Source organism: Trachurus trachurus, assembly GCF_905171665.1.
Source record: "Trachurus trachurus genome assembly, chromosome: 3".
Classification (NCBI taxonomy): domain Eukaryota; kingdom Metazoa; phylum Chordata; class Actinopteri; order Carangiformes; family Carangidae; genus Trachurus; species Trachurus trachurus.
In genome coordinates this window covers 9,834,275-9,862,056 of record NC_139893.1, presented here as the reverse complement: position 1 = coordinate 9,862,056, position 27,782 = coordinate 9,834,275, and the positions used below count along the sequence as shown (strand labels likewise).

Below are 27,782 nucleotides of genomic sequence, written 5' to 3'. Positions count from 1 at the left end.
CAGTATTTTAACAGTTAGAATTGTATTTTTCATTCAGAGGGCTCCTTGAAACAAAACATGAATAGTTACTGTATCTTACTTCACAGTCAATGACTGTTCTGATTTTAAAAGCCCAGCCCACTGCTTCTCCTCTACCACAACTCAGAATGTCAACTTTCAGAAATGTCTGTTGTAATTATTGTTTCTGACATTTGTAAGGAACATTTAAAATAGTTGCTATTTAAGATTATTTTTTACAAAATATATACCTGTAAATCCTATTACAAGTACACTGTAAATAGCTGTGTTTTAAGTTCAAGGTGACAGCTGTTACGACATCTGTCAACTTGAGCAGGGTTTCATGAATGTGTATCAGTGTGCGTTAGCGCTAAGCGCAATAAAATGTCAAAGACTGGGACCTTTTCTGGTCGTGACTCACAAAGCAAATTTCAAAAAGAAGATGATCAAAGGGAGACATGAAGAGGGTGACATCTATACAACTGAGACTGAAGACGAGTCTCGGAGGAATAAAGATATTGATGAGTGGATCTAATGGTGAGATCAAGCAGGAGGAGCAGTCCCCACAAAAATCAAAAGCAGAAAAACCACCAGCAAAGTAAGAAAATATGAAATACAGCTCTAGTCGGTCGCAACAGGATCTAACATCTGTCTGAACCAAAGCTCTATTGTCCTCAATATCCCTGTGATGTTGGAACTGTTGTTTGCGGGGGAAACTACAGCATTAACCAAAGCCACCACTCCTCAGTAATTAGCTTATATACAAGGTTGTAGACAGACCAGCTGCTCCTAATAGTTGCACTGTTATAGCCATGCAAACTGTTTTGTTCACATTGTTGTAAAATGAATCTAGTCAGCGTTGCTCCTCAGTCTCTAATAAACCATGACCACGTCCATCTGATGTACTTCTGCTTCTTTCATGCATCATTTACACACTGACTCGCCCATGTATGGAAAATCAAATCTGAGGATCTGAGAAAACTAACAGATACATCTTGCCAATAGCTTTGAGGAAAATGTTGCGTTGACTGGCCCAAATAGGAACCAGAAGTGGAACATGGGTAAGAACTAGGTGATTATAACTTTCAGGGACTAAAGAAAATGATATCTTTGCATCTTTACTGCTACTTTGATTTGAAAAACAAAAAAACTTTTGTTTTCTAAGAGAACAGGACACCTTTTGACTTACAGAAGTTTAATTTTTTTCCATGATCAAAGGACTGTGTCTATACCACCACAGTAAATTGTACACCGTTTACTGTACATTACAACGAGAGCACTTGAAACAGAAAGTGAGAGAACGTTTGGTTCTTGGACACATGTATGAAAAGCAGACTTTACAGCAAAGAGTATCAACAATTGGAAAATAGAAATTTAAAATAGTTAGAACACAACTGAGTACAAGAATAGCACATTTGATAAAGATTTCCTCATAACCCACAGTAACAATAGCGGTATCAGAGATTGTTCTTTGCCTTCATTCAGCATTTTTTGTTTTTTTTAAATGGTCATAAAATACAAAATACTATCATATATTTGAGAAAGGATACTGCCCCCATAAAGAGCAGGAGGAATAATATTTTTGAGTAAAAATGTGAACAGCAACAAACCATGTGATATAGAAACTTACTGCCAGTCAGATGAGGAATGTACCACGCCCCACATCGATGGGACATGAAATGAATCAAAGATGTAAAAGAGCAAGAGATGAAGTGTGTGTCAGCTGTGGCAGATTCACACTTTGACCGTGTGTTTGTTGGCAGTAAGTCGATCTGTGTTGAGTTTATCTCTTCCAGGTGGGACACATCAGAAGACATGAGTACAACCTTAAGCCTGAGTGCCTTGGATATTATTATATCTGCTGCCTGATTTACAGTGCAATGTAAATAATCATTCCCCTCTTTAGTGTAATGTGTGGAGGACCATATAGTTTATAGACAGTCACTAAAATGATGCCCAATGATGTGAACTTTGGAATAATATCTTCTGGAGTTTTTTTTTTTGTTGTTGCATTTTTTTGCAACTCCAGCTATTTATCAATCTAAATGAACTTTGCAATAGACAACTTAATTCAAAGGAGCTACAGAGAAATATTTCCAGTGCATGTGAGGACAGCAAAAATCGCAAAGACCAGTTCAAGCTCAGCTCATTTAACAGCCAAAGCGTAGCACTGGAATTAGTCTTCAAAGGCACAATAAAGTATGTACAGCTATATCTCATCCACTACAGACTTCAAAGTAAAGTGCACCATCATCCTGTACATTCACATACGTACATGACACTGTGTTACACGATACTGTATAGGGTACACGGCACAGTGTAACATGCCCTTGTCCTGTTCACGTCCGAGTCGCTAATTGTTTTTGTGTGGATACAAGAGATATTCCTTCTTGTGATGCTAATTTATGTGCTTGCAGCTCCGCGGAGCCAGTGCTGCTCGAATTGATGCAAGTGACGAACAGAAAACTAAATGAACATGTAATAAATACATAAATAAGAAAAAATAAATATACTGTGACGTGCATGTTGTTTTTAATTCAGTTAATATATAAGCAGTGGTCATGCTTCAGGAAGTGTGTGGCGTCAGACTACATAAAATCCAGTCAACTTTTAAAACTTACAGATGCGTAACTGTTAGTTATAATTCACAGATAAAGAAATGTTAAATTTCTCTAGCTACTACATAAAGGAACAGTGCTTGTTTTTTATAATGTCGTTACAGTACAAAATGACTATAGTTATAAAAACAAATGAACGGGATTTTGAAAGTGGATTACGCTTTGTGCTTGTTTTCTTCCACTGACCAAGACCATCCTGAGGTCCCACCCACCCACCCCCCAACACACATACACACACACAGAAAAAAAAGAAAGAAAAACTTGAGGCCCATGAAGCATTCTGGGAAATGCAGGACTTCCAAGGTACTGGCGTGGTCTGAAGATCTCAAACCAGCTCCGGGGATTTACATGAACAGCCCTTTTATCGAGGACAGATGGATCAGTTCTCCACTGAACTTGAGGCTGGGATCTATTCACACGCTAACTTGCTGTCGAAGCTGGAGAGGGCGATGGCAAAGGCTTGCAGGGCACACATTGGGTAGTTATAGTCCATGGTGAAGACGTCCTCTGCCACACGGCCAAACTGCATCACAATATAGTCGGCTACAGGGGAGGAGAACCGGGACAGAAACTTAAGATACGCTTCTTTAAAAACAACATATTTTTATTCATCTATAAAGAATATAAATCTTAGAGTTATGGATGCATGTTTTTGTCCCCTTCTTTCTGAAAATGTATAACACAGCTTTTTCTGATATCAACATTTTGGCAAATTGGCCCATTGCCATTCACCACACTATGAGATAATACTGTAACTGAACGTTACGAGACAGAGCTGTTTTCGAGGCAAATGCAAAGACTGCCCCCGACGGGAACCCGCATCAGCGGTTTTGCTTGAATTTACCTCTAAAACAACTCTGTCTCGCAACATTCAGCTATTATTTTATAGCGTGGTGAATGTGCAGGTCACTTGTCCACGAGAGCGTTTTGGAGTTGTTGGATTGTGTATTTTATGAGTTTGATGAGGGAAACCAAGAAATCCCATTAGCCTCCATAGCGTAGCTCTGAGCAGCTCGCGGCTCTGCTCTGCCGTTCTAAAAATAGCTTGCACCGACAATTAAAGGTAACAAACCTACTCCTAAAACTATAGGGATTATGGCAATGGGCCAATTTGCCAGAATGTTGAACTATCCCTTTAACATGGGGTGACTAGATAAAGCTACACACAGTAGAACTTGGCTTGATGTTGCCAGTCTGCACTGGTGAGAAGTGAGAAACTGTTCTTTTCCCTTCTCTCTAACATATAGATCTATGATGTGACCATGAGATTGATCAGATGGACAGAATTGGGGTGACAGAATGGACACCCCAGCAGGGTGCTGTATTTCAGTCTACCACAAACCTACTGTACTGTATCACTTGGACCCGTAACTGTAACTTAACTGTATTTAGTATCCGCTCCTTTAATATTTTATAGGTGTGGAACTCACGGTCATTGTCGTGGATGATTTGGAAATTCTTGACGGACGCCTGAGTGACTCTGCCGTGGAAGTTGAGTACGTAGGATTGCGTGTCGTCGTTCCACACAGGCGTCTTGTTGTGGAGCTCGATCACGCTCTCTGTGTTCTTGTTCTGCCACCTGGCCAGCAGTGACTCATGGTCCTGCAGTGAGGGTGAAAACAACAGCTCTGGGCATGGACATCTCAAATACCAGATCAATTAAGAAATTATTAGAAACAGGCTGAGCTCGTCATTAAGAAGAATAAGGGCGTGCGTACATTTCTTGGACGGATAGACACTCTCTCGTGGTCCATGTTCATTCCAGGGATGATGACGCTCATTTTGCGAGGTCCTTTGAATCCTAAGACATTTGTTTCCTACATTGGAGAGAAGACAAACTGCACTGAGACTGCAACTCATTAAACACAAAATACACACAACTATACATTTTACTTTTGTACTGTACCTGGTGCAACTTCTGAAACACATTTGTAAAAACAATGTTTGTTCTTCATTGAGCTAATAGCCACAGCCTAAATGTTAATGATAATGTCTTTGTGCTGACTGAGAGTGATCTGTGAGTTAATGTCATTCTGCTTTATAGATAATCCATTGGATTTATACGCGCATAGAGGATAAGTTGATTTCGACCTGATAATGGCGGTGCCCTGACTCCTTAGCTTGTTGCATGACTGACTTTATCTGATTATCTGACTCAGAATCTCTAAATGAAACTGCGTGTTTCAAAAGGTCAGCAGACACATTAACCTGAATGTTGCATCTTCACAGCAAACACATTGGCATGACATGACGAACGGCAGGTTCTTCAGTTCAAAACGTTACTTCAAACCACACGAGAAATAATCAAAATTCTGTGGTGAATCGTACACATCTGTGGACATGTAATCACTTTGGGTTTAAGAAACGCTTTGACCAACTCACGTAGCAGATGGCGGCTAGTTCTTGACGCAGGTTGCTGGCTTCGAGGCTGGTGGTGCTCTTCATAGGGTTCAGACCGCTGTCATAGACCGTGAACTTGGTTCCCATGAGGTTAGACCTGCAAAGGCGTGTAACACACTTGATTCATTTGATTGTCGGTCTGTGTGTGCCTGTTGGCATGGGTGAGAGATAGATAATTAGGAGTATTTCTCATATGGTCACTGATTTATCTATGAGTATGTTACAATTGGCTACTGTATGTTCTGGGATATTATGTACTCTGTTTTTATACTTGAATGCACATAACTTGATGTATGTTTTGAGATATCATGCATTTTGTTTCAGTACTTGAATGCACAAAACCTGATGTGTGTGCACATGAAGCCAGATAGTGTGACTCTAGCTTGATTCAAATTTGGAAATGTTATGGGCATGGACGCTACAGTGTCATGTTCCAGGTAGAAACAACAATGTTACAACTCCAGATAAACAGTAATGGTACCAAACTTGTGATAAACGTATGCAGTACCTGTTTTTCTCCCCCTTTTTCTGATTTCTCTGAGTGACAGTCATTTATTTAAGAGAGGTACATCTTGTCAACAAGCTAATCAACTGATACAGTGGAGTAAGTTCATGTGGATCATTGACAGAACAACAAAACTTGCCCTCTCTGACTGATGAGAGCATGTACAGCTTATTGCTTTTTCTCAGAAAACCTTTCCTTTTGGTATTGTAATGGAATTTTTTATGTTATGACCCTTGATTGAACTTTGAAGATGTATGCTCATGAACTTTAGGTGAACTTCGAAGATAACGCAAGTTGCACTTGTCTGCTGTGCATAGAGCAGTATGCAGGTGTCCGACTTGGTTCCTGTTATTTAATGATGATTACGCTTAAGCAAGCAGTTGTCTCCATATCCAAAACCACAGTGAGATGTCAACGAAATGTCAACATGCCTAAGTGTGAAAAAACCACAACAAACCTTAAGTTACAGACAAACACTGGCTTCCTGCCTTTACGAGTTAACCTTATAATAGTCCAGTGACATGTCATGAGCGCTAAGTGCAAACTTGTACTATGCAAACTTATTCTGCAAGAATGCAATAATGTTATTGGACAATGTATGATGCCGCCTCCAAGGAGAAGCACATGGCTCCTTCCTGCTCTTGTGCCTATGTAACCTGACGTTACCAATTTTCAGTGTGCACTCTCATACAGACTTTTGTGTGTATGACAGTCCACCTCTTGCAAGATAAAATAAAGTCCTTAAAGTGAAACCTCAATTTGCTGGACTTATGATTTTCTCTCTCACAAGTTAAAGGAAATTTCCACAACAGTATCAATTTATAATTTATAGAGAGGAAGAGCAGCTGTTTCAAACACTCCACTTCAGGTCACTCTGATTGGCAGTGATGCAGTTGTTGTGCTTTGATGGATTTTGCTCTTGTGGGACTGTGGCTCAGCAGAGACTGACGGCCTGGCTTCCCAGTAAGACCACGTTCAGGTCCAGATCCCGACCGCAGAGGGAGACGAGTGGCCTGTGCCCAGTGCTTTTCCCTTTGAAGGACTTCTTAGCATAGATGAAGCTTCAAACAGCTCAGTGTGTAAATTGGAAATGTATCTGTGGCGTGAACTGGAATTTCTGCATCTTCTAATACCCTGATACTGCCTCTAGTGGAGAAAACACTGCACTGACTGCAGCTCCAATGCTCTATCTATGTAGAGTGCACACATGCCGCATTAATGTCCTCACTATTAAACGCTGATTCCTAATGCTGCCAGATGTGGCAGTCTCCATTTTCTTTATGCGCTGATGCTGTGATAAATGTTTTGTATTTGTGTAAATAATTCCAGATGTGAGTATGTGAGTTGAAGATGCTTCCCCATACAGTGCACACATGTTTTTTTTTTTTACAAGCCTTTACACTTCCTTCTCACACAGCACTCTTTCTAGTCTAATTTGTAGCTGACACCAGGCCCAGAACAAGTCTTCACACGTGTCAGTTATTCTCACATTGTGTTATTTTTATCACATCACACAAACATGTTTTGACTGTTTGAACCAAACAATTAATAAGACAAATAAAAATAAAAAAAAAAGTGTGGGAGATCATTTAGAAATGTTTTTAAAAAACAGAATAACCACTGATGTTTGATCTACAGCAAAAACTATGAGATAAACTGGATATTTATTATTACCTGGTGAGTTAATTTGTCTGTTTAATAACTTTATTTAATGAAAATAAACACATTTTTCTTTGTTTGCATAGCTTAATGATATTCTAATTAAAGCTGGTGCAGTATGAACTTCAGCACGGCTTTCATTCTCTACTTGTCATAAAAACACACTCAGGGCTTGACTGCAGGCACTTACATGTGTGTGCACACATCACAGGTAGGTAGCACGGCCTCACTATGGCTTTTCAAAGATGAAGCTTTAAGCTGCTGACTGTGTTCCTCTTATAGACCATACCTCTTTTAAGCCAGCCCCCTCAGGAACTTGAGAAGCACTAGATGAAAGGTCGCTGTTGATTTAAATTTAGATCTCCATCATTCAAGTGGGATTGTGATTGCAAAGGTTTGAGCTGCGCATCGACCAATAGTCAGGCCAGCGCTGAAGATTAAAGGCTGCACAGAGCCATATTTGATTAAACTCCCGAGGAGTTTCCATGGAGCCACTAACGCAGCCTTAAAGCTGTCTCTGAGGATTAGGCCACTACTCACTTCCTACCAATCTTACCGTGGCCTTAAACATTAAATGAATTTACAGCTAATGTGTATTTATGTGGAAGGTAGGAAAATAAGGGTAGATACAATAATGTAATAAAAGTTCCCCTTTAACTGATATATTTTCATTAGTGAAGATCAGAGAGTACAAGACATTAAGTTCTCCTCAATGACCCCTTACTCCTTGGTGCTGGTCAACTAGTAGTACAGTAGTAATACTAGTAAACCGTTGTGTTAAGCCCCTGCAGACCTACCTCAGTTTGCCGATGAAGCTCTCTCCTCCTCTAGACAGATCAGTGGGATCAATGGAGATGAGGTAATTAGATGTCTTGCTCTTTTTCCTCTTCCTGCCAGCCAAGAGAAACACCTGCAACGAGCCAAGCCAGAAAACAAATTGGAAAAACATAAGTTTCACCACTGCGCTTACAGGGAAAATCTGCTTATTTGGATGCACACAGCTTGAAACTCGGGAGACAATCTTGTTGCAGTAACACTGTGTTCAGCAGGTGGAAAACTGATATAGCTAATGAAACACTTCGCATTTTAATATATTGGTTGAGATCCTACATGCAGCTTGTAGAAATTCTGCTAAATTTTGTACTTACAGTGTTTTATACTTCATATTGCATGTTGGTGATAAACGCTGTTGTTTTACGGTAACAGTGATTCAGCCCCCTGAGCCCCCCTCACCTTCTTGCCGTCCTCCCTCTCCAGATGAAGGTAGTAGGTGGGATACATGCCTCTGTCCATGCCCTTCTTGTCTCTGGTGATTCTGCACTTCACTCGGACTCCCTGGGGTGCAGGTCGCAGAGAAAACTCTTCAAGGTCGTCTACGTCGATGGCAGGTTCACTGACAGGCGGAGTGGGTGCTGAGGCCACCTCCTGTAGGAAGAGAACGGCCCACACAAGGCCGGGACCCCTGGTGAGACGGCGGACTGGTGAGCGATGCTTTAGGGTTGACTTTCATTAGAACAGAGTAATGAGTGTGAAGATCAAACTGTCCACTGGGACCGAGAATTAGCACACACTGTCTAAAATAAGGACCTGGCGTAGAGATGGAAGATGGAGTTGGAGAGTGGAACGAGGAGCAGAGAGAACCAATGATTTCAGTGCAATTTCATTTTGAACGGAGTGTACAGATTGTTTTTTAAAGAGGGTCACATGTTTGTCTGTCCTGAGACCTTATTAGCAGGGCTAAAACAGATAAAAACAAAACCTAGAGTATCACTAGACCAGGCAGGTCCAAAGAATACTCACATACATATCCAAAACAACATCTGATTTTTTTTTTTTTTTTTTTTTTCAAAATACTTAATTTCATTAATTTCAGATTAATGACATAGACAGCTGCTCCTTGGTTGGTTCCTATCTGTCCAACCTACCAGTTGTGAAAGTACCATGGATGATAAATAACTAGTGTTACTGACCTTATTGTCTTCACAAGAGGCTGGTGTGAAGTTAGATTCCATATTTTAACACTGCAGTTTTCTTTGCTGCCCCTTGTTAGTAGTCATTTTTGCATCTAACCAGCTACAGATAAAACAATCTCCTTCCTGTTTACATCGGCTCATGCACACCCAGGGTATTTCATTTATCATGTTTGTATGCATTTTCAGGTGTTGGTAGGGTGGACTGTTTTTGTGGAGATTATATTTCCGCACTGTGCCATATCCAGCAAAATTACAACTGCGTGGCAAAGAAATAAACGACAGGCCTGGAATAATGCCACCATCATTCGTGGAAGAAAATGTATTCAAAAGGCCACTGGAATTTATTTGTATCAGATTGAAGCCTAATGGTCTATTACTGTACTTGCAGCCATGAAATAGTCCAGCTATGCGGCAAAATTGAAACCATTTTTTTCCCAGCTTGTTATTTAGAGGTGAAAGACGCTGGGCAGAGGAAAGACACACAGAGTATAAATGCGTGGTGTGAACTTCATTTGACCTTGCATGACTTCTTGCTAGTGGCAGAGCCAGGTCTCGTGTTGCTGTTGAGCTGTGAGGAACTGGAGCTAATTTCATCGTCATCGTCCTCCTCTTCGTCAAAATTCATACTGCTGGATATACCTTCACAGATGAGAAGAAGAGATATACAAAAAGACAGAAGGAATGACAATTTTACAGTATGAAGCTAATATATAAAACCTATAGACCATGTTTGTATGTGTACTTAGGTCATGTTTACATTAAATGAAAGCAGGTAATCTGATTTTTTCTTGTTGTCGTCTAAAGTACGACTGCATGAAATCTTCTGTCATTCACTATCTGACTTCCCATGCATACTAATATCCAGGTAAGTGTGGGTGATAAAATATTAAATGTGAGTGCTAACAGCTTTAGTAAATTAGTAAAAGGCAACTGTTTCCCAGAGATGAGTGAGTCCAGTCATCCATACAGAGGAGGTAAATGTTAACTATATAATGACTGCACACCAAATGTCAAGGAGGTCCACGGGAGGCTGTGATCTCCTTGGCTTATTTTAAGTAAAACTGCCAATTAAGGTACATAATAAGAAAAACAGTTACAGCTGAGTGTCCGAAATCTCAATTTACTGCTATTGTAGAAGAATAAAATAAAGCAATTATTTTGCAAGGAATAAATATCATGAATACTAGATAAAAATGTCAGCATCACACATTATTTTCTGAACTATATCATTCAGGGCTTGGCTGTTAGATGGCGTTTCTATTTGCAGTATCATACGTCAGTGTGCTTTACCCTCCTGTCAAACACACCACAGGAGCTGAGCAGGACGCCGCTCATGCTGTTGCAGACCTAGTGACACCGACGGTACCTTTTTTGAGCATGGTGACGCGCAGATCCTGTTTACTCTGTGACTGCGTGCAGCTCATGACGGGCTCGCCCTCGCCCTCGTCTGTGGTGGAGTGACCCACTGTCAGGATCTGGATCTGACTGTCATCCTGCTGGGAAGCCAGGCCATCGATTGCTGCAGAGCCACAGATACCACAACACTTCATCAGAACACGACAGCACAGATGTTATGACTCATGTTAACATACGGTAGAAAAAAAAGAAAAGAAAAAAAAACAGAATAACAAATTGGAAATGTAGTCAGTAGTTTCCTGTGTTCATTAGATAACGTTTCCTCTACACTAAATGTGTGGATGTTTTGAAAAGCAATATTTTGTCTGTCGTTCTTTTTTAATAATATATAAGAGGAAAGAACATTACAGATGTCTGCTACAGATGTTTTCCCCTTCACACTGGCCAAGTGCAAAAACAGGATAAAGATGATGGAAGAGTAAAATACTGCAAACTGACGTTCTGCATTGCTGTTTTTGTTGCTTCTCATGCATTTTGCTCCATGAATACAAGAGCTGGAAGATTTGCTAAGAGGCAGTGCGTGTGCAGGAAGCCAGACTGTATTTGTTTAGATTTTGGTTTTGATTTTAATCCCAATTAATAGTATTTAACCAGTCAGACTCGTGTTGGATATTTAATATCAGATGGAGCAGCTTGAATTAATCCCTCTGAGTAAATTCACTGTCTAAATCTATTCTGTCACCTTTATGTAGCTGGTTCTCTTTTTTTTTTTTATTAGTGAGAGCATAAAAGCTTGGTAAAATCACTCTCCTGAAACTGTGTGCTTGTGCTTTAGAGACTCAGAGAGTGAGACAGACAGACGGGGAGACAGGTCCATCAGTGGTGAGTTCGGCACCACTGGCCTGATTAATCTTTTACCCCAGTGGAATCCCATTAACTCTTTCTGTTTTTTTCTGGGACAAAGTCACTCCAAAGATGAGCATCATTTCGACTGTGACAGATCATCGCTAATGTCATAAACGTGTGAGCATGGATTACAACGATTCAAAAAATATGTTGTCTTATACCTCAGGTTGTAATAATGTGACTAGAGTGGCTTTTTGTATCAGTTCATTATTTCTCTGTAAGTATTTAAATCTCATGGCAAATATTTTACACATAAATGTCTGCAATGACATGATGAATGTTGAAAACAATAGAAGCAAAGAGGAACAATTACATTATTGTAGACACAGAATTAATGATTTCAATACTTTTTCATCTTCCCTCTTTCATTTTTAAAGGGGTAATTTGATTGTTGTTGTTTTTTATATTTGCTTCATGTGGATTATTTTCAGCAGTTCATCTCCCTGTGCAGACAGCTCTTTGCTTTGGCACAACATTTTTTCCAACTACCATGTCTCTATGCACAGGCACACCCATGAAGAGCACTGTATTATGACACTCTCTGGTTCACTCAGCTGACCTGCAGCTGTGGCATAATACAGCTCTCCTAACTGGAAGCGCAATTATCATATGTACCAACTGTGCAAAATTACCTCACACAACCCTACATCAAAAAACGAAACAAAAACTGAACTATCCCTTTAAGACAAACTCGTGTGTCCACTTATGGTGTGTGTCAGGAGGCTCACAGCACTCGCTACAGACAATTGAGCTCTGGCAAGCATGACACCACAGCGGCGGCTAAGAGGGCAGTTTTACTGGCTCTGTTTGTTTCCAGATGTGGCTTGAAAAATCAGCAGGCCAACCATTATCTGAGGACAGACAGCTGCGGCTGCCGGATAATGGATTGTGCCTCTTCTGCCTCATACTGTGGATACTGTTTCTAATGACTTAAATCTGCTTGACTGCTCTTTAAACATGGATGTATATAAACCAATACCAATATGCTTAACAATAATATTCTAATGAAGTAGGAAAAATGTGTTGGTGTGTGTTACTGTAGATAAAGCTGTAACCAATACAATGCAAACAATATCTTCTGTCTGCTGTCTTCTTTGTTGTGTCTTTTACCTCGTCTGACCTCCTCCTCTCTAATTCACTCTGTCAGTCTTTCTTGTATCGTGCCTGTCCATTCATCTCAGCTGTATCTGTTCCTCACTCTGTCTGACTACCTGCTCGTCTTAATACTGGCAGGCTGACCTTTGTGCTTCCCCTTCCTCTCCCTCTTGTCGCTGCCTGTCTGTGGAGTGGAGCTGGCTGATGCTCTGCCCTTTTTGGCTGAGCGAGGCGGCTGCGTGTCCACCGTCACCTTCACCTCCTCCTGTTCAGCTTCTTGCACTAAACACAGGGATGGAGGTGATAGAAAAAAAGGGTTCAGATCAAGTGAATATTGACAAAAGACAGAAACTGAAATATTATTTAGTGGATAACAAAAAGATATGTCAGAATGCATCAAAGTTTAAGCCTGAAATAAGAATGACATTACAACATAAATCCATCAATTTTAACACAAAAATGGTCAAATAATTTCTACTGTATGTAAAAACCAATAAAATCTCACATGTATTACAGATGTTGTAATATGCTACATATTTTAAGTATTTTACGTATTTACCAACATTTTTAACATGTAAAAATGATCAGAATCATCAAAAAAGATCAAAAATGATAAAGAACAACCACTGTGCGAACCAGTGAATAGTGCTGAAAAGATTTAGCTCTGAAAAATTATTATTTCCATGTGAACATTAGCCTTGTGCTGAGTAACTCTAGGTCAATCTATTTTGTTACTCAACTTGGGGTTATGTGCTTGGTAATTGTGCTTCTCGTAGCAGACAGTTTTAAGTGGGATGAGACATGAAAACTGCACAAGAATAAAATCTCTTTGGGCCCAAGAACAAATACTTCTTCTAAATCAAAGAGACGGGTCAAACAAGCAGTCTGTTCAATCCATACTGTTTCATAAACCCTCTGTTTGAGCTTTCTCCATCAACAGAGCACTGTGTGTGTGTGTGTATGTACCGTGGTAGATGTGTGCGTATGTATCGTGGTAGAAATGTTTGTATGTACCGTGGTAGACTGGTAGATGTGTGTGAATGTACCGTGGTAGATGTGTGTGTATGTACCGTGGTAGATGTGTGTGTGTGTGTGTGTGTGTGTACCATGGTAAACATGTGTGTGTATGTACCGTGGTAGATGTATGTGTGTATGTACAGTGGTAGATGTGTGTGTATGTACCGTGGTAGATGTATGTGTACGTACCATGGTAAACGTGTGTGTATGCACCGTGGTAGATGTGTGTGTATGTACCGTGGTAGATGTGTGTGTGTGTATGTGCCATGGTAAACATGTGTGTGTATGTACCATGGTAAACATGTGTGTGTATGTACCATGGTAAACATGTGTGTGTATGTACCGTGGTAGATGTGTGTGTGTGTATGTGCCATGGTAAACATGTGTGTGTATGTACCGTGGTAGATGTGTGTGTGTATATGTACCATGGTAAACATGTGTGTGTATGTACCGTGGTAGATGTGTGTGTGTGTGTGTGTACCATGGTAAACATGTGTGTGTATGTACCGTGGTAGATGTGTGTGTGTATATGTGCCATGGTAAACATGTGTGTGTATGTACCGTGGTAGATGTGTGTGTGTGTGTGTGTGTGTGTGTGTGTACCATGGTAAACATGTGTGTGTATGTACCGTGGTAGATGTGTGTGTGTATATGTGCCATGGTAAACATGTGTGTGTATGTACCGTGGTAGATGTGTGTGTGTATATGTGCCATGGTAAACATGTGTGTGTATGTACCGTGGTAGATGTGTGTGTGTGTGTGTGTGTGTGTGTGTACCATGGTAAACATGTGTGTGTATGTACCGTGGTAGATGTGTATGCATGTACCATGGTAGATGTATGTATATGTACCATGGTAAACATGTATGTATATGTACCGTGGTAAACATGTGTGTGTATGTACCGTGGTAGATGTGTGTGTGTGTGTGTGTGTGTGTGTACCATGGTAAACATGTGTGTGTATGTACCGTGGTAGATGGTGCTGCTGTTGCTGCTGAGGTAGGATTCCACCAGCGGAGCCTGTTCTTCGCTCTGTTTGGTCCGGCGAGTGCGAGACCTCCCGTCCACATTCGACTGGACCATCAGCGGCTCCTGCCTCTTCTTCTTCTGCTTCTGTTCCAGGAGCACTCGCTGTTGTGGAGGTTTTGTGTGTGTTTGTGTTTGTGTACACGTACACAAATGTGCCCACATAGGAAAATAATAACACAAAACAATAGACAATAAACACAAATTTAGCAAATGAAGGAAGTTGCAGTCTCTTATTCTACATTATTATACAGAGCAAATTAAGTTAAATCAGGGGTTGATTGCCTCACTGAGTGATTATGTGATAATTTAGCTGCTAATTGTTTGAGATCACCTTAATAATGTTTACTAAACCATGTTAGAGCTGAAGAGGCTAAGCTTCACAGCGCCATCCTCCTCTACTTCTTCCTCTAGAATAGATAACCCCTTAAATATGATAAAACAAATAGTTTTTCATTTTAAAATAAACCTGTTTGTGATAATGTCCTCGGTGGCATTACTGTAAGATATCATCACACAGATAGCTCCGTTAAGTCAGGAGAACAATCTGAGGATGTGCTGTCCAAACCACTTTGACCTGAGGCTAGATATAGCTATTCATTTGGACTAACTGTCAGCTATATGCAAGTCTTCAAACCAGAGCTCATCAAATATTGAAGGTTTCTATTAGTGGAGGATTCAGACTCCAGAGCAGTGGAGCGCAACAGCATCTTCAACATCACAGCGGTGTGAGAGCAGGTCCACTTCTTCTGTAGAAGCTTTCACCTCTGGGTGGAGCATTTAACATAAACTTTGGTAGAAAGCGTGTATGGTGCATTGCTACAACAGAGCTTCTCTCCCCTGTTTCTAACTGGTGAGTTTACATCACACTGTCGGCTGCTGTAAACCCTGTCTGAGTCTCCAAGTCCTCTGAAGCCAGTTTAGGTGACTAACTAGTGGTTTTCTTGCAGCACTGACAACAGAAGAGAACGTGTGTTGTTCACATGACGAAATAGCCGGGCAGCTGAGGAAATAGCAGTTTTCCACTATTAGCAGACAAGAACTGAAAATGGTTGACCTGCAGCCTGGGCGTGTTTGTTTTGTCTGTTGCTCACAATAAACACTGACAACAGCAGTGTCAGTAGGCAGAGTGTGCACCCACACACAGAGAGAAATGTGAGGGAGGGAAATTAATGTTTGATCAAAATACAGCCAGTGAGACGCCTGTCGGTGACAGAGAGGCGACAATGAGATTGATGTCATCCCTCTTAAACAAATCATTTGTAACGAGCCAACATTCATTTACCTGCTCAGATTTACATCATTGTATTGAATTTATCTAGCTGCTAAAACATGTCAGGATCATTACTGGTGACTGGTGGTGTACCCATTAGGTACAGTAGATACTTACATGTTACATGTTTGGCTGTTTCCTTGTTTCTAATTACGAAGCAGGAACTATCTTGCTGACACTACTACTACCCTGACAAATACCTAGAATTTACTAAAAATCCTTTTCTATTTCCCCTCGAAAATGCTGTTTTGACTTTATTTATGAGATTTATTCTCCATTATCTTGTTTTTTTCCCTCCATGTTTACAATTAAGTGCCAGAAGCAACTGGTGATTACATTTTATTAGTGCTTATTCTTACAAAATTATACTATGAATAAGAAATAGATCAGAGCAGCAGACAGCAATCTATTATTTTAGATTTTCATACAAATTTAATTCAGGTTAATATAATATCTAATAATTAGAAAAACAGGTATATTGCTGAAGTTGTGTTTGATAATATTAGGACATATTGATGTAGGTATTTATAAGATTTTTTTTTAAAAACTAAAAATTATAAAATGTTTTGGATTACACTGCTTTGTTTTAGCCTTTTTAGTGCATTATACATTACACATCCTGTCATTACAACACTATGCAGAGGTAGCGAGTCATCCCTGTCCAGTTGTGGAGCCACGATGGCGCAGTGGAAGTTTATGTCATGATAAAACTGCCCTATTATAATTAATTTAGCCTGTGAGTGATTATTATAAGAACAACAGCAAAGACCCACCTGTCTGTCCAGTTTCTGCTGCCGGAGGTTGGTCCCCTCGTCATCTAAAGTGCTGCAAAGAGAACAGCAAAGAGAGGGGAGAGGCTGCTGTTAAAGCTGTTCAAGATGTTTATACTATAATGAGATTTTCCAAACTCCTTTCCTTAATACACTTGCTACTGCAAAAGCAGGGTTAAACACTATATTTTTTACTTCATTACTACAATATATATGATAATGAACCTTGTGGACTCCAAGAAACAGTGCATTTGTTTCTGCTGTGAGACGTTTTGTTTTCACACTGAGGCCTAACTACTCCGCAAGGAAACGGATGGGGTCATAATTCCCCGGAAAACAAAAACGAAATCAAATAATTCATTGGAAACAACTGGCAAGAAGGCATTACAAGCCCAGGGTGAACGGAGGTGCATGTGCAGACTCCTCAACTGCTCCAATAGAGATGTAGCTAAACTGCAGAGTGTGACAGTTTTTCTTTGAATCACACTTCTTCGTCTTAAGTAACTGTACGAGTGAACATATGGACAGCAGCGTCTGTCACAAGAGAAGTAGAAACAATAGGTCCAAGACTCTACAGTCTGAGGAGACACATTTATGATTTTGTGCTACATAAATTCACGACTCGACCAGACTCTGACATTTCTTCTTGTAGAGGATTTGAACGTTCACCCGGTGTTGCCAGAAAAGAAGCTGTTAAATTTTACACTTCCTTTGCTAAAAACAGCACAGCCGTCAGCTTCACAGCAGCCTCAGCTTTTTACAGTGAAAAGAAATATCAAAGCTTCTACAGCTGTTCCTCACCTACACACTTCACCTGTACAGAGCCAGGACCAGATAGACGAAAGAGACTTTGTGTCGTGTGTCACCACCACAAACTAGACAAAGAAACTTCACTGTTAAACTGAGTTCAGACTATATGACTTCACAGGTGTCGGATTGTTGCACAGTTTGCACTTCAAAACTTGCTGACTTGCAACCGGGCAGCTTTGAAGTAAAAAAGTTCATACACACACTCTTTCAACTAGTCCCTGGTTGGTCTCCAAAGTAACATCTTGTCACAAAAAGATCTGCAAGAGGTGATATGGGAACAGTTTTTTTCTTTCTTTCTTTCTTTTTGTTGTCAGAGACTGCGACAAATGTGCATTGTCTTTTTTTTTCATATCTCCCCAAAATCATCTTTGTGTCCTCCGCTGCAAATTTAACATCTGGTGCAAAGCAAAGACAATACAAGGACAAAATGAGGATTCATTGCTAGAATACTATTGTGTCCCAGCAGCACAGAACACAACAGACTGTACAATATCAGGCACACATCTGATCGCAGCCTGTTAAAAGGATTCTCTGAGCAGATTGTTCAAAAGCAACTGGGTAATATCTCCCTCCACGAGGAGACCAGTATTGACTTGAGCATTATTTGATTTGGTGGTGCCCTGCACCCAGACATAATGTCACTGGGCTAAGCAAATGTCTGGTGGTCACTGTGGCACAAGCAATGTTGGTACAATGAATGAATGAATGAATGATTTCAGCCAGTTGAAGTGATTGTTAAAGGATATTTGAAACACAAATCAACATATTCTATTGTTTTCAGTGCAAACAAACAGCAAAGGTGGTCGTATAGGCACAAACTGGATAAGCTACAGTCTAATAACCACTTATAGGAACATGTAATCACCTCACATTGTTTGCAGTACAAAGAACTTCAAATGACTGATAATGAGATATATAATTTTTAAGGAAAATATTTGATATTCTAAAAAATATGTATTCAAAAGTAAATATTGTTTTCACTGAACTTATCAAATTATATGACTAATGGCTCCACAGGTGTGATACTTATGCTCAGGGGTTGCTTGATGGACGATAAAAGCGTGGTTACACAGGGATAATGAGGTTATTTTACTTGACATTACACTCATGCAGATTAAAATTAGAACACGGTCATTGACTGTAACCTCCCTCTTTCAGTTTTCCGCTGATTGACCAGCTTTTTAATTCACAGTGACCATTAATATACCTGTGGTGTGTTGGTGTGGGAGTCTGTTCATCTGCCCGTTGGTTAATGGCACGTGGAGGATTAAGCAAAACTCTAGTGTAAATGACAAATCTAATTATGAATGTATTTGTAATTACGTAAAGTTGTTATTTAAAAGACCGAGTAAAAGTTTAATGTCGTCAACAGCACTGAATTTCTCTTTCTTTCCATTTGTGCTATGCAAGGTTATTCTTTTTTCTAAGTGATAAAAACAAACCAGATTTTTGTTACTTTTTAACAAATTCATTCATCAAACCCTGGCAGAATTTCCCCTGTAGCTTCCACTGTGCTGCCTTTTGCTCTTCTCTGCAACAAAGCGCATTTGCTAAAAAAAAGGTGAAAACATTAATCAGTCATTCACAAAGGAACAGACTATTTTATCCTGCTCCAGGGATTGGCTGGTTGCTCTCTGTTTTCCACTTAGCGTCCATTTCTGCTTTTAATCACTGGCGACAGACTCACTGATTGTTCCTTGAGCTTGTGTGACCGAGCATCTCTGAGACCCCTGAGAAACCTCAATGGCTCCTAATTAGGGGGCAATGAGAGGTTTCCAGCAGAAGAGTTGGAGAGAATGGGGCCAAGGCAGAGGAGAAAAGGTGGATGGAGTGAGTTGAGTGCAGCACTCTTAAATATGAATGAGAATGACATTGCTTTATGTTACAAGCATTACTTCCTTTCTTTCTTTTTTCCTTTTACAAGTAAATGCAGATTGTAGCTGACACTGCTTACCATTTCAATCATTCTGCCTTCTAAAGGTTATCGTTTTATTATGTGCAGCTTATGAGGCAAAGACCTGAGGAGTTTTCTGCATGTCCTTAATAAATGCATAAGTCATTATTATATTTATCTATCATTATTTTAAAAGCATCGTGTTACTCTCAACAATTAAAAAGCTTGCAGGCATAGAGATGTATAATTAACATGACATTCAGTGATAAAAGGCTATATAGTCTGTATGTATTTGCGTCATCAGTTTTGTTGATTGTACACCGCTGTTTAACAACTGCAGGGATGAAGCTTGAATATAATGACATGCAGAATGTGTTTCCTACGTTAGACTAGAGATATATTTCTTTGCTCTTTAATTTGTTATCTGTCAGTTCTTCAGTGGCAACTGCAGCAAATCTCTTTTCATTTACCATCACTTCTCAGTGGCGCCTGATAGATACAGCAGGTGCTTTGTCAACATGGTTGATGAGCATTTTTATACTCGTCTGTCAAAACGTAACAGTGACACAGTCAGTGCGGCGACTCCATCGTTTAAGATCAGTTAATGAATATTCACTCTACCTGTGCGCCTCTGCACTACTGACTCTGGTTTGATGACAAGGGCCCACACAGATGCAATAAAAAAAGTATTTACCTCCCACTCTCAGTCAGACATACAGACAAACAAAGCACTCCATGCCTGCAATCAGAGTAATCAAGTGCAGGAATAGGCATCAGACAGGAAGATAATGACACAAACAGAGCTGTTTCGGTGGAGGTCAAACAGCTCATTATCGTGGAGGGGCTCTGGTCGCTCTTGTCCCGCAACACACTGATGGTGATGTTTACAAGAAGCTTCATTTTCTGATCAAGGAGCATATTTATTAACTGTAATGTAGTGTACCTAAAAAGTATGTATAATGACCAGGTACTGTATGACACAAAGAAACTGAATTAACATCAACCAGGACAGAACAGAAAACTCTCCCTCTGGATCCTGTTCATTTTTAAAAACCTTTGCAGTCTCAGCACTGAGGTCAGACCTAAACCTGAACAACCACAGGTTATCTGTCCCTTCCCACAGATACGACCCATGAGTGTGCAAGAGGCAGGTGTAATGGACCTTGTTGTCATGGTAACAATAAAAACCCCACACATTAAAGGTTGGGTGGAAGGTTACGGTTTGGTTTAGTTTGGTTTGGACAAGAAATACAAAACAAGAAGGTTAGGTTTAGGGGGGAGATCATGGTTTGGGTTTAAAATAAATTCTTTCTTGAGGTTAGTATCTTTGTCATCATGGTTACAATACTGACACTGATTAGGGTTAAGGTTGTGAAACTAAAACAAAATAAACTTGAATAAATCTATTATATTCTGGTGTTGTTGAGTTTGGCTGATTAATCCTCAGGTCCAAATGTATCTCAATCTCAAGTCTTATTTCTAACATTTTGAAAGATTAATATAAACCCCAAATTTTATTATAAGCACTATATTTACAGCAAATTGTACTTTGGTGAATGTCAGATTCAAGACATCGCTACTTACAGTAATGGTTTTAAAGTTCATCTTGTTTGTTATGAAAAAAAATAATCTGAATCTTCACAGTTCTGACTGGAAACAATTAAAAAAGGAATATGCTCCATAGTGGATAGTGGATCTTCCATTAACTCAGTGAGTCACAAGTGAATCTGGCACAGCTGGGTGGGGGCACAGGATGTGACTATCATCAGTCAGTGAAACTCTGCTTCACACCTTTAAAATAAAATTTATATGCATAACCAGCTCTTTATATGTGTGACAGTCTCAGGCTGATTTTGCAGCAGCACTGGATGGTGGTCCAACACACACACACACACACACACAGAGCACATTCAGCTTCTATGTGCATGGTGAATTTGTTTGCCACAGGGAAGTAGAGAAGAACTACTGTGCTATTTTCTTAGTGGATTTGTGGATTTGTGAGATGTGCCTCCTTCATTTTGTTCATTTCTGTGAATGCCTGCCCTGTATATCTCTAATGAGATAAGAGCGCTACACAGTGCAGCTGTCTCCCCCCAACTCCGCACAGAGGCCCATGCATTTTTCATGGCAGCTTCACGGGATGAGAAAAACTGCTCATTGAGAAACCACCAATCTCTCTGCCCCCCGCCCTCTCACTGGCATACTTCTGGAGATAATCTCTATGTTTTCCAGGAGTTTAAAACTAAAAATCAACGCAGATCACTTCCTGCTGTTGCCCTGATGCAGTCTCATTCTGAAATTCATAGACTGTCACTGTAACTTATAGCAACCACTAGCCAATGGCATCAAAGTATGCGGGGAAACCATGGCAATGGGGGTGTTCAATCAGAGGAGAGAGCCAGCAGCATTAGCCCTGCACTTGGTGTACAACAAGAGACTAAAAGCTCATTAAGGCGCCAGTTGTTTTAGTTTTTTATAAAAAACGCTGTCAGATGCCACAGATGGCGAGGGTGCATTCTCAACATGAAGCAATAAATATCTTTTTTTCTACACATGCGTGCACACAAGCCCATAAAATACACAGATTCGCCCACAGAGGCAGGAAGTTCCTCAGTGACTTCAACGAGAGACAAACAGAAATGTGCTGATGTGAATGTCATCCCACTGCCTCCATTCATAATGACATCCCAATGAAACTATTTACAATCCAGTCTGAATCTAATCATAGTCAGTTTCACACATTAACAATGAGAAATGAAAAGATTTTTCAAGGTGTGAACCAAATTGAAATCTTCAATACTTTATGCAGGTGAAATTCTGGGATTCACTTTTGCATTATTTATTTTTTTGTTTGTTTTATTCATTACAAAAAATGACCCTCGGTGTAAAATACATCTCTATATGAGCTGGATTTTTCCATATTTATAAAAAACAATAAACCAGATTGCAAAATTCCTACGGTTACATACAGTATTGTTTCCTTTTTATTAAGCCTATCAGTGTTCGCATTATCAGTCTCCTTGTCAAGACAGTGAACACCCGCTCAGATAACACACACACACACAAACACACACACACAGAGATGCACACATTGCTTCAAAAGATGAACACTCTGCCCTTTCCTGTGTTCTCAGGAATGTGCTACAGTACCTGTAGGGAATCCAGTCGGAAGAGTGCTTGGAGCTCATTCTGTATCAATCACTCTGTCCTGCTGCTGCCTAACTGCGAGGCTAATGGCCTGCAACAGCACCAGTGCAAGTGGCTACGGGGTCTGAGGACAGCGATCACAGCCAGAGAGCCCACATCGCCTGTTCATCCTCTGCACACAGCCCTCGTATCCCCCAGCCCGCCTGTGTGTCTTCGTACGTCCTCTAGCTGTGGGGCAACAGATGACTAACAATCCAGACAGACAGCCGCGCTCCTCAGTTGTGCACGCTGAGCGCATGAAAAAGCCGTATTCGTCTCTTCCATGTGTACGCTCCCAGTCAATGCCTCTCCTCTTCTCTTCTCCCCATCCACCGTCTCTGCTCCTGCTCTGCGCTGCCTCTGTAGGCTCTATCTAAATCTCCCTCCGTTTCTTGCCCTTTAAATCCCCCCTCCCTCCCCTTCCTTCTCCTCCGTCCAAATCTCGCTCTCTACCTCTTAGCCCAATCTATCTCTCATTATCTCTCGTGCGGCATCACCTACAGCAGCACTGAGTGCGAAGCCTTTAGCAAAACAAAAGGAAAAAGGTTATCGAGAATCCCTTTTGTCTTTCCTCTTTGATATTCTTTCTCCGCTATTCCTGCACATTGCCACCCCCCTTTCTCTGCTGCAGCCATACATGCTCTCCTTCTCTCTCTCTCTCCTTCTTTTTGACACTTTCTGCATCCCTCTTGCACGTTGTCAGTGCTGCATGAGGCATGTTAAAAAAAAAGAAGAGAGGGGGACTCAGATGTGTTTTCTCGACCATAATTTATTTATTCTCTCAAAGTGAGAGGCATTAGCATATGACTGTGCAGAGTAGTGTTAACAGCCTTTAATTCAACACTCTCTACAGCCAGACAAAGGCACCCTGTGATCGTGCCACAGCTCTGAACCTCTCTCTCGCACACATCTGCTTCCGCCCTCCGTCTGCCACCCCTCACTGTCACCACACAAACACACATCACTCACTGTGTTCCCGGGGTTACTCAGGAGTCCATCTTTTGGACAGTTCAACTTTAGCAGTAGAAAACTGCTGACTTTACAAGCGTTTGGATTCATGTCGACTCTATCAACATATCTGAAGCTGAAAGTGTGTTATCTGCTCTTTTCTTTTTTTTTATAAAGTGAAATCATCTGAGACAATTCAGAAATTCATTTGGGGGGAACACAATCTATTACTTTTGGGTACGGATGAGAAGATGAAAGCATCTTGTCATCTACTGCCTCCCCTATAAAACAGCCTCGGGCAAAATCTTGTGTTTGCTGTATTTCATCATCCGTGTGTATTGCACCAGTTCCTGAGTAGATTTAGGACATTCAATGCACCAAACCACTCAAAACACACAGACGCAATCAACTGCGCAAACATAGACACTCATATACACACTTATGAATGCTGAGGTGGTTGTCTTGAAGCTTATGGTATCAAGCTCATCCTCTCAAGGTCATATCTCATAGAATATGCTGATCGTATAGAAACACTGTGTTACGTGGTCGAGCTGTAAATAATATAGCAATCATGCGTTGTTACACAAATGTTATTCAAGCCAACTGAAACAAGACAACCGAAACAGTGCAGTCGCTATTAAGGGCATTCAGGCATCTTCCATCAATTATTTATTGAACGCCTAAAAAACAAGCGTCTCTGATAGAGTTCAGTGGGAGACTGCCAATGTAAACTGGGAAGAAAAGCCAGCAGCAGAGAAATAAAGACATTTCAGTCTCAGTTACATGAGGTCCATGACAAAAATGTTTGTTCGAGGAGTTAGAGATTAAAGAAAAACAAACCAAATACAATGCCACTGCCTGCCAAATAACAATTAATGACTTATATTCACATCTACAGTACTAGGCTTGTTAGTAAAATATAGATTCTGATTACACGCACTAATTACTCTGAGTTTATATTCCTTATATCATACTCAGAATGTCACACGAGTCAGAGAGGTGATAATAATCTGAGGTCACAGATTTAAAACAGTTTCACTCTGAATTGCTTTCCACAAAACCCACGGTAAAGGGATGCTGACAATCACACTGGTTCAGTTCTACCTGTGCCTACAGTACATCCACTCTCTGGGTTCCTCCACATTCGAAAAACATGCACACCATGTTGACAAATTGCCCATACAGTGTGAATAGGAGTGTGTGAACATTGTTTGCGATGTGTCAGACCCTTTCCTCACCCTTTGACAGCTGGGATTGGCTCCAGCTCCTCCTTGAGACCCTGCATAGTTAAGCGGTATGCATGCATGGCTGGAGGAAAAGCAACTCTTTTCCCTACTGTAGGTAAACTGCTCGATAAACTGTACAAGTTCATCCACGAAATCAGCAACATGGCCCAGAACTTGATTTAACTCCCCCCCCTCTGGAAGGGCCAGCATCAGCATCAGCATCAAGCATCAGCATCAGCAGCAACTGCAACTGCTTTACTGAAAACATAATGAAACATCGATTGAAATCTCTAACGGTATGGCCTTTCAAAAATGTCAGGCCACAAAGGTGCTTTGTTTTCACTCAAACAGACAGAGAGTGTTAACTGGACGGACGACAGTAAAATAAATCGGCTTTCATGAAATTCCAAACAGATCGATCCCTGGTACAGAGCTTCACCCAGCCTGTCGCACACGGCCCGGGGATGTGTCAACGAAAATACAATGATGAACCATTTTTACATTTTGGTGCTGTAGTGGCGGCTGATTTTATCAAGGCGTTTTTGCGAGTCTGTTCTCTAGAAAAGAGTCGAATCTGACTGTTTAATTGCTGAGAAACATGTTGACAACAGTTTGTATTTTACTGAAGTGGGCAGTAAAGTCAGATGTCCCTCCTACACGCCTCTCCTGCCGTTTCTTCTGCTCTGAACTGTAATTCATCCACTACACACACAAAAAAATCCTGGTCTTCCCCTGGAAAAATTCAGAAGGACCAAAGAGAGCCTGTAGTTTTTTTTGTAGAACACCCAAGAGGCTGGTTTGTTATTGAGTCTCTTCATTTATCCCATAATGCAGCTCTCATTGTGACGAGTAGCCAAAGCAAGAGAAGCCGCGTCGAGAAAAATAAACTGCATCGTCAATCTTCCTCGCTGCAATTTGGTAAGCAGGATGGCGTGGTAATAAGGGAGACATCGTGTCCAACTAAAGCCCCCCCGTGTCAACAATCATCAGCTCTGCCTGTGCCCTTGAGCAAGGCACTGATTCCCTATCCCCTCTGACTGCCATACGAAGATGAGATAACTCTAGGCAGAGGCTCATCGAGTACGACTGTGACAAATGGAAGTTAGCGAGTATAGGTTGTAAGATAAATGTGGACGACTGTCAATACGTGTAGCTGCTAAATCACTGGGTGTCCCTCATCAGCTGCTGAGATGAAAGCGGAGGTAAATGGAACAAGCCACTCGGCAGAGGAACAGGTGTAAGCACAGCACCCTGCTTAATATTTGATGCTGAAGGGAGGACTTTGAAGTTTGGCTATGGACATGAGAGAGTTAGAAGCGAGAAGCGAGATGACTTTCATATAATTTCATTAAGACAGAAGTGTATTCTCCCTGCGACACAGCAAACAGAGTGTTTTCCTTCTCCCGTTTTTTTTTCCCCCCTGTGGCTTTGTAGCCATTACAACATTAAACAGCAAATGATAAGATCTTCTTGACAAATTCAATTTTTCCACTCCTGAATTTACAGAGTTTTCCCAGAGGCATTTTATTGTTGGTAACAGGAGGCCAGCAGTATCAGTAATTATAATAATGGTTCTGGCACAGAAGGCACACACTGATGTGAAAATGGATCTCTGGCTTGTGTCTGCCTGTCTTGGTTTAGGACTGGCTGAAACGCAGCTGCAGAGCACAGGGCCTTAATAATAAAGCAGCCTGATCAGCCGTGTCAGGAAGTGTGCCCACTGATGAGTGACATTCACCCCTGTATCAGTCTGTGTGGTGGATATCTGTACAGTACATTTCCTCTTTGCTCATTTTAATCACACAAAATCAACCAAAGCTCATTTCATCTCACAGCACTCGCCTCCAAACTCTAAGCCAGCCACTTTTCAACATACAACAGCAAAGCTTGTTTGTGTTTTTCTGTCCGACTTAACAGGTGTTACTGGTTCTTTGGCACTCGATACGATTTTTCCTACACTGAGTGTCTGTGCTTTGGCTCCTCCACTTCTGATCGGTTGGATTCACATCAACTATCAATGCCAGCCGTGGCGTGGATTGCGGAAAAGTTTGTCTTCCTCTAAAAATACATTAAAAATAAGGTTGTTCATCATTGCAATTTGCACCCTCTACTTCATAGACGTCGGAATTATTAATAGTGCATGAGCAGCTATATTTATCCTGAAAAGTTCGAAATGCTCCTAAAAATCTGCACACACAAGAGCTAACACAGAGCAGAGGTGAAGTCTGTATGAGTCATTCTCCTGCCTTTTTAAAAAAAATTATTATTCCTTTTTTGCTTTTACCGCTTATGATCAAAACTTGATACATGCACAATGATCACAGGACAATACCCGCCTTCATGGGCCTGAACACTGCACCATAAATAATAACAATCCTGCAGATTCAGGCAAAAACCTTGAAATGGGAACTCTTGTGACGTGTTCAGCCTTGAAATGCAGACTTCGAAAAAAGCAATTAGGAAGCAGCTAAGGAGTGAGTCACTGACTTGATCCACACTACGCCACTTCACACACGGGAGTGTGCTGCACTTCAGAGAGACTGGAGGCGAGCCAAGGGATCCTGTCAGCAATAAGTTGGTGAAAGCCAGGAGAGCCCTGTCTGCGTCAGGATTAAGATGGATGGTGTTTAATAACACTCACCTATTTAATGATGCATGCACAAAACAGATGAGTGAATGGATGGGCGACAACAGATATCAGATACTGCAACTTGTGAGTCAGTGCAATTTGACTTTGGGAGCAAATAAAAGGTCTTGGGAGCTTAGATCTTCTCAACTGTCGAGATTTCTAAGTTACTTCAAAGCCTGTCTTCTGCAAGTGAGAGTAACATGCAACTACTGCACTTACAAACACAGGAAAACAACACTACAAACATCGTTTTTTAGAAGTGCATAAAACTGAGGAAAAGAATCTAATAAACAACCAAAACATGCACTTGAAAGCAGCAAATCATTGTTTCTTCTTATCAGTCAGGGAAGTGGGCAGAAAAACACAAATTTAACAGAAGACGGGAGCTGCTGGAAATGCTCTCCAGCCTTTTCAAAAACTGTGATTACATTCCATATTCAAACTACTTCTGACAGGCTACTTGAGAAATCTCAGTCATAATCAGATAACATTTGA

At 40.8% G+C, this 27,782-nt stretch overlaps 1 protein-coding gene across 1 annotated transcript in view; it reads right to left on the bottom strand.

Moving 5' to 3' along the window:
* Positions 1 to 3,024: 3,024 nt before the first annotated feature.
* Positions 3,025 to 27,782, bottom strand: part of tub (TUB bipartite transcription factor) — a gene marked incomplete at both ends in the record, with an annotated part of 39,623 nt that continues 14,865 nt past the window's right edge. The window contains 11 exons of the mRNA XM_083993201.1: positions 3,025 to 3,158; positions 4,046 to 4,217; positions 4,334 to 4,432; positions 4,998 to 5,112; positions 7,977 to 8,089; positions 8,413 to 8,604; positions 9,670 to 9,791; positions 10,519 to 10,671; positions 12,654 to 12,791; positions 14,494 to 14,656; positions 16,598 to 16,649. Coding sequence (XP_083849327.1) covers positions 3,025 to 3,158; positions 4,046 to 4,217; positions 4,334 to 4,432; positions 4,998 to 5,112; positions 7,977 to 8,089; positions 8,413 to 8,604; positions 9,670 to 9,791; positions 10,519 to 10,671; positions 12,654 to 12,791; positions 14,494 to 14,656; positions 16,598 to 16,649 — 1,453 coding nt within the window. The remainder of the gene's footprint in view (positions 3,159 to 4,045; positions 4,218 to 4,333; positions 4,433 to 4,997; positions 5,113 to 7,976; positions 8,090 to 8,412; positions 8,605 to 9,669; positions 9,792 to 10,518; positions 10,672 to 12,653; positions 12,792 to 14,493; positions 14,657 to 16,597; positions 16,650 to 27,782) is intronic.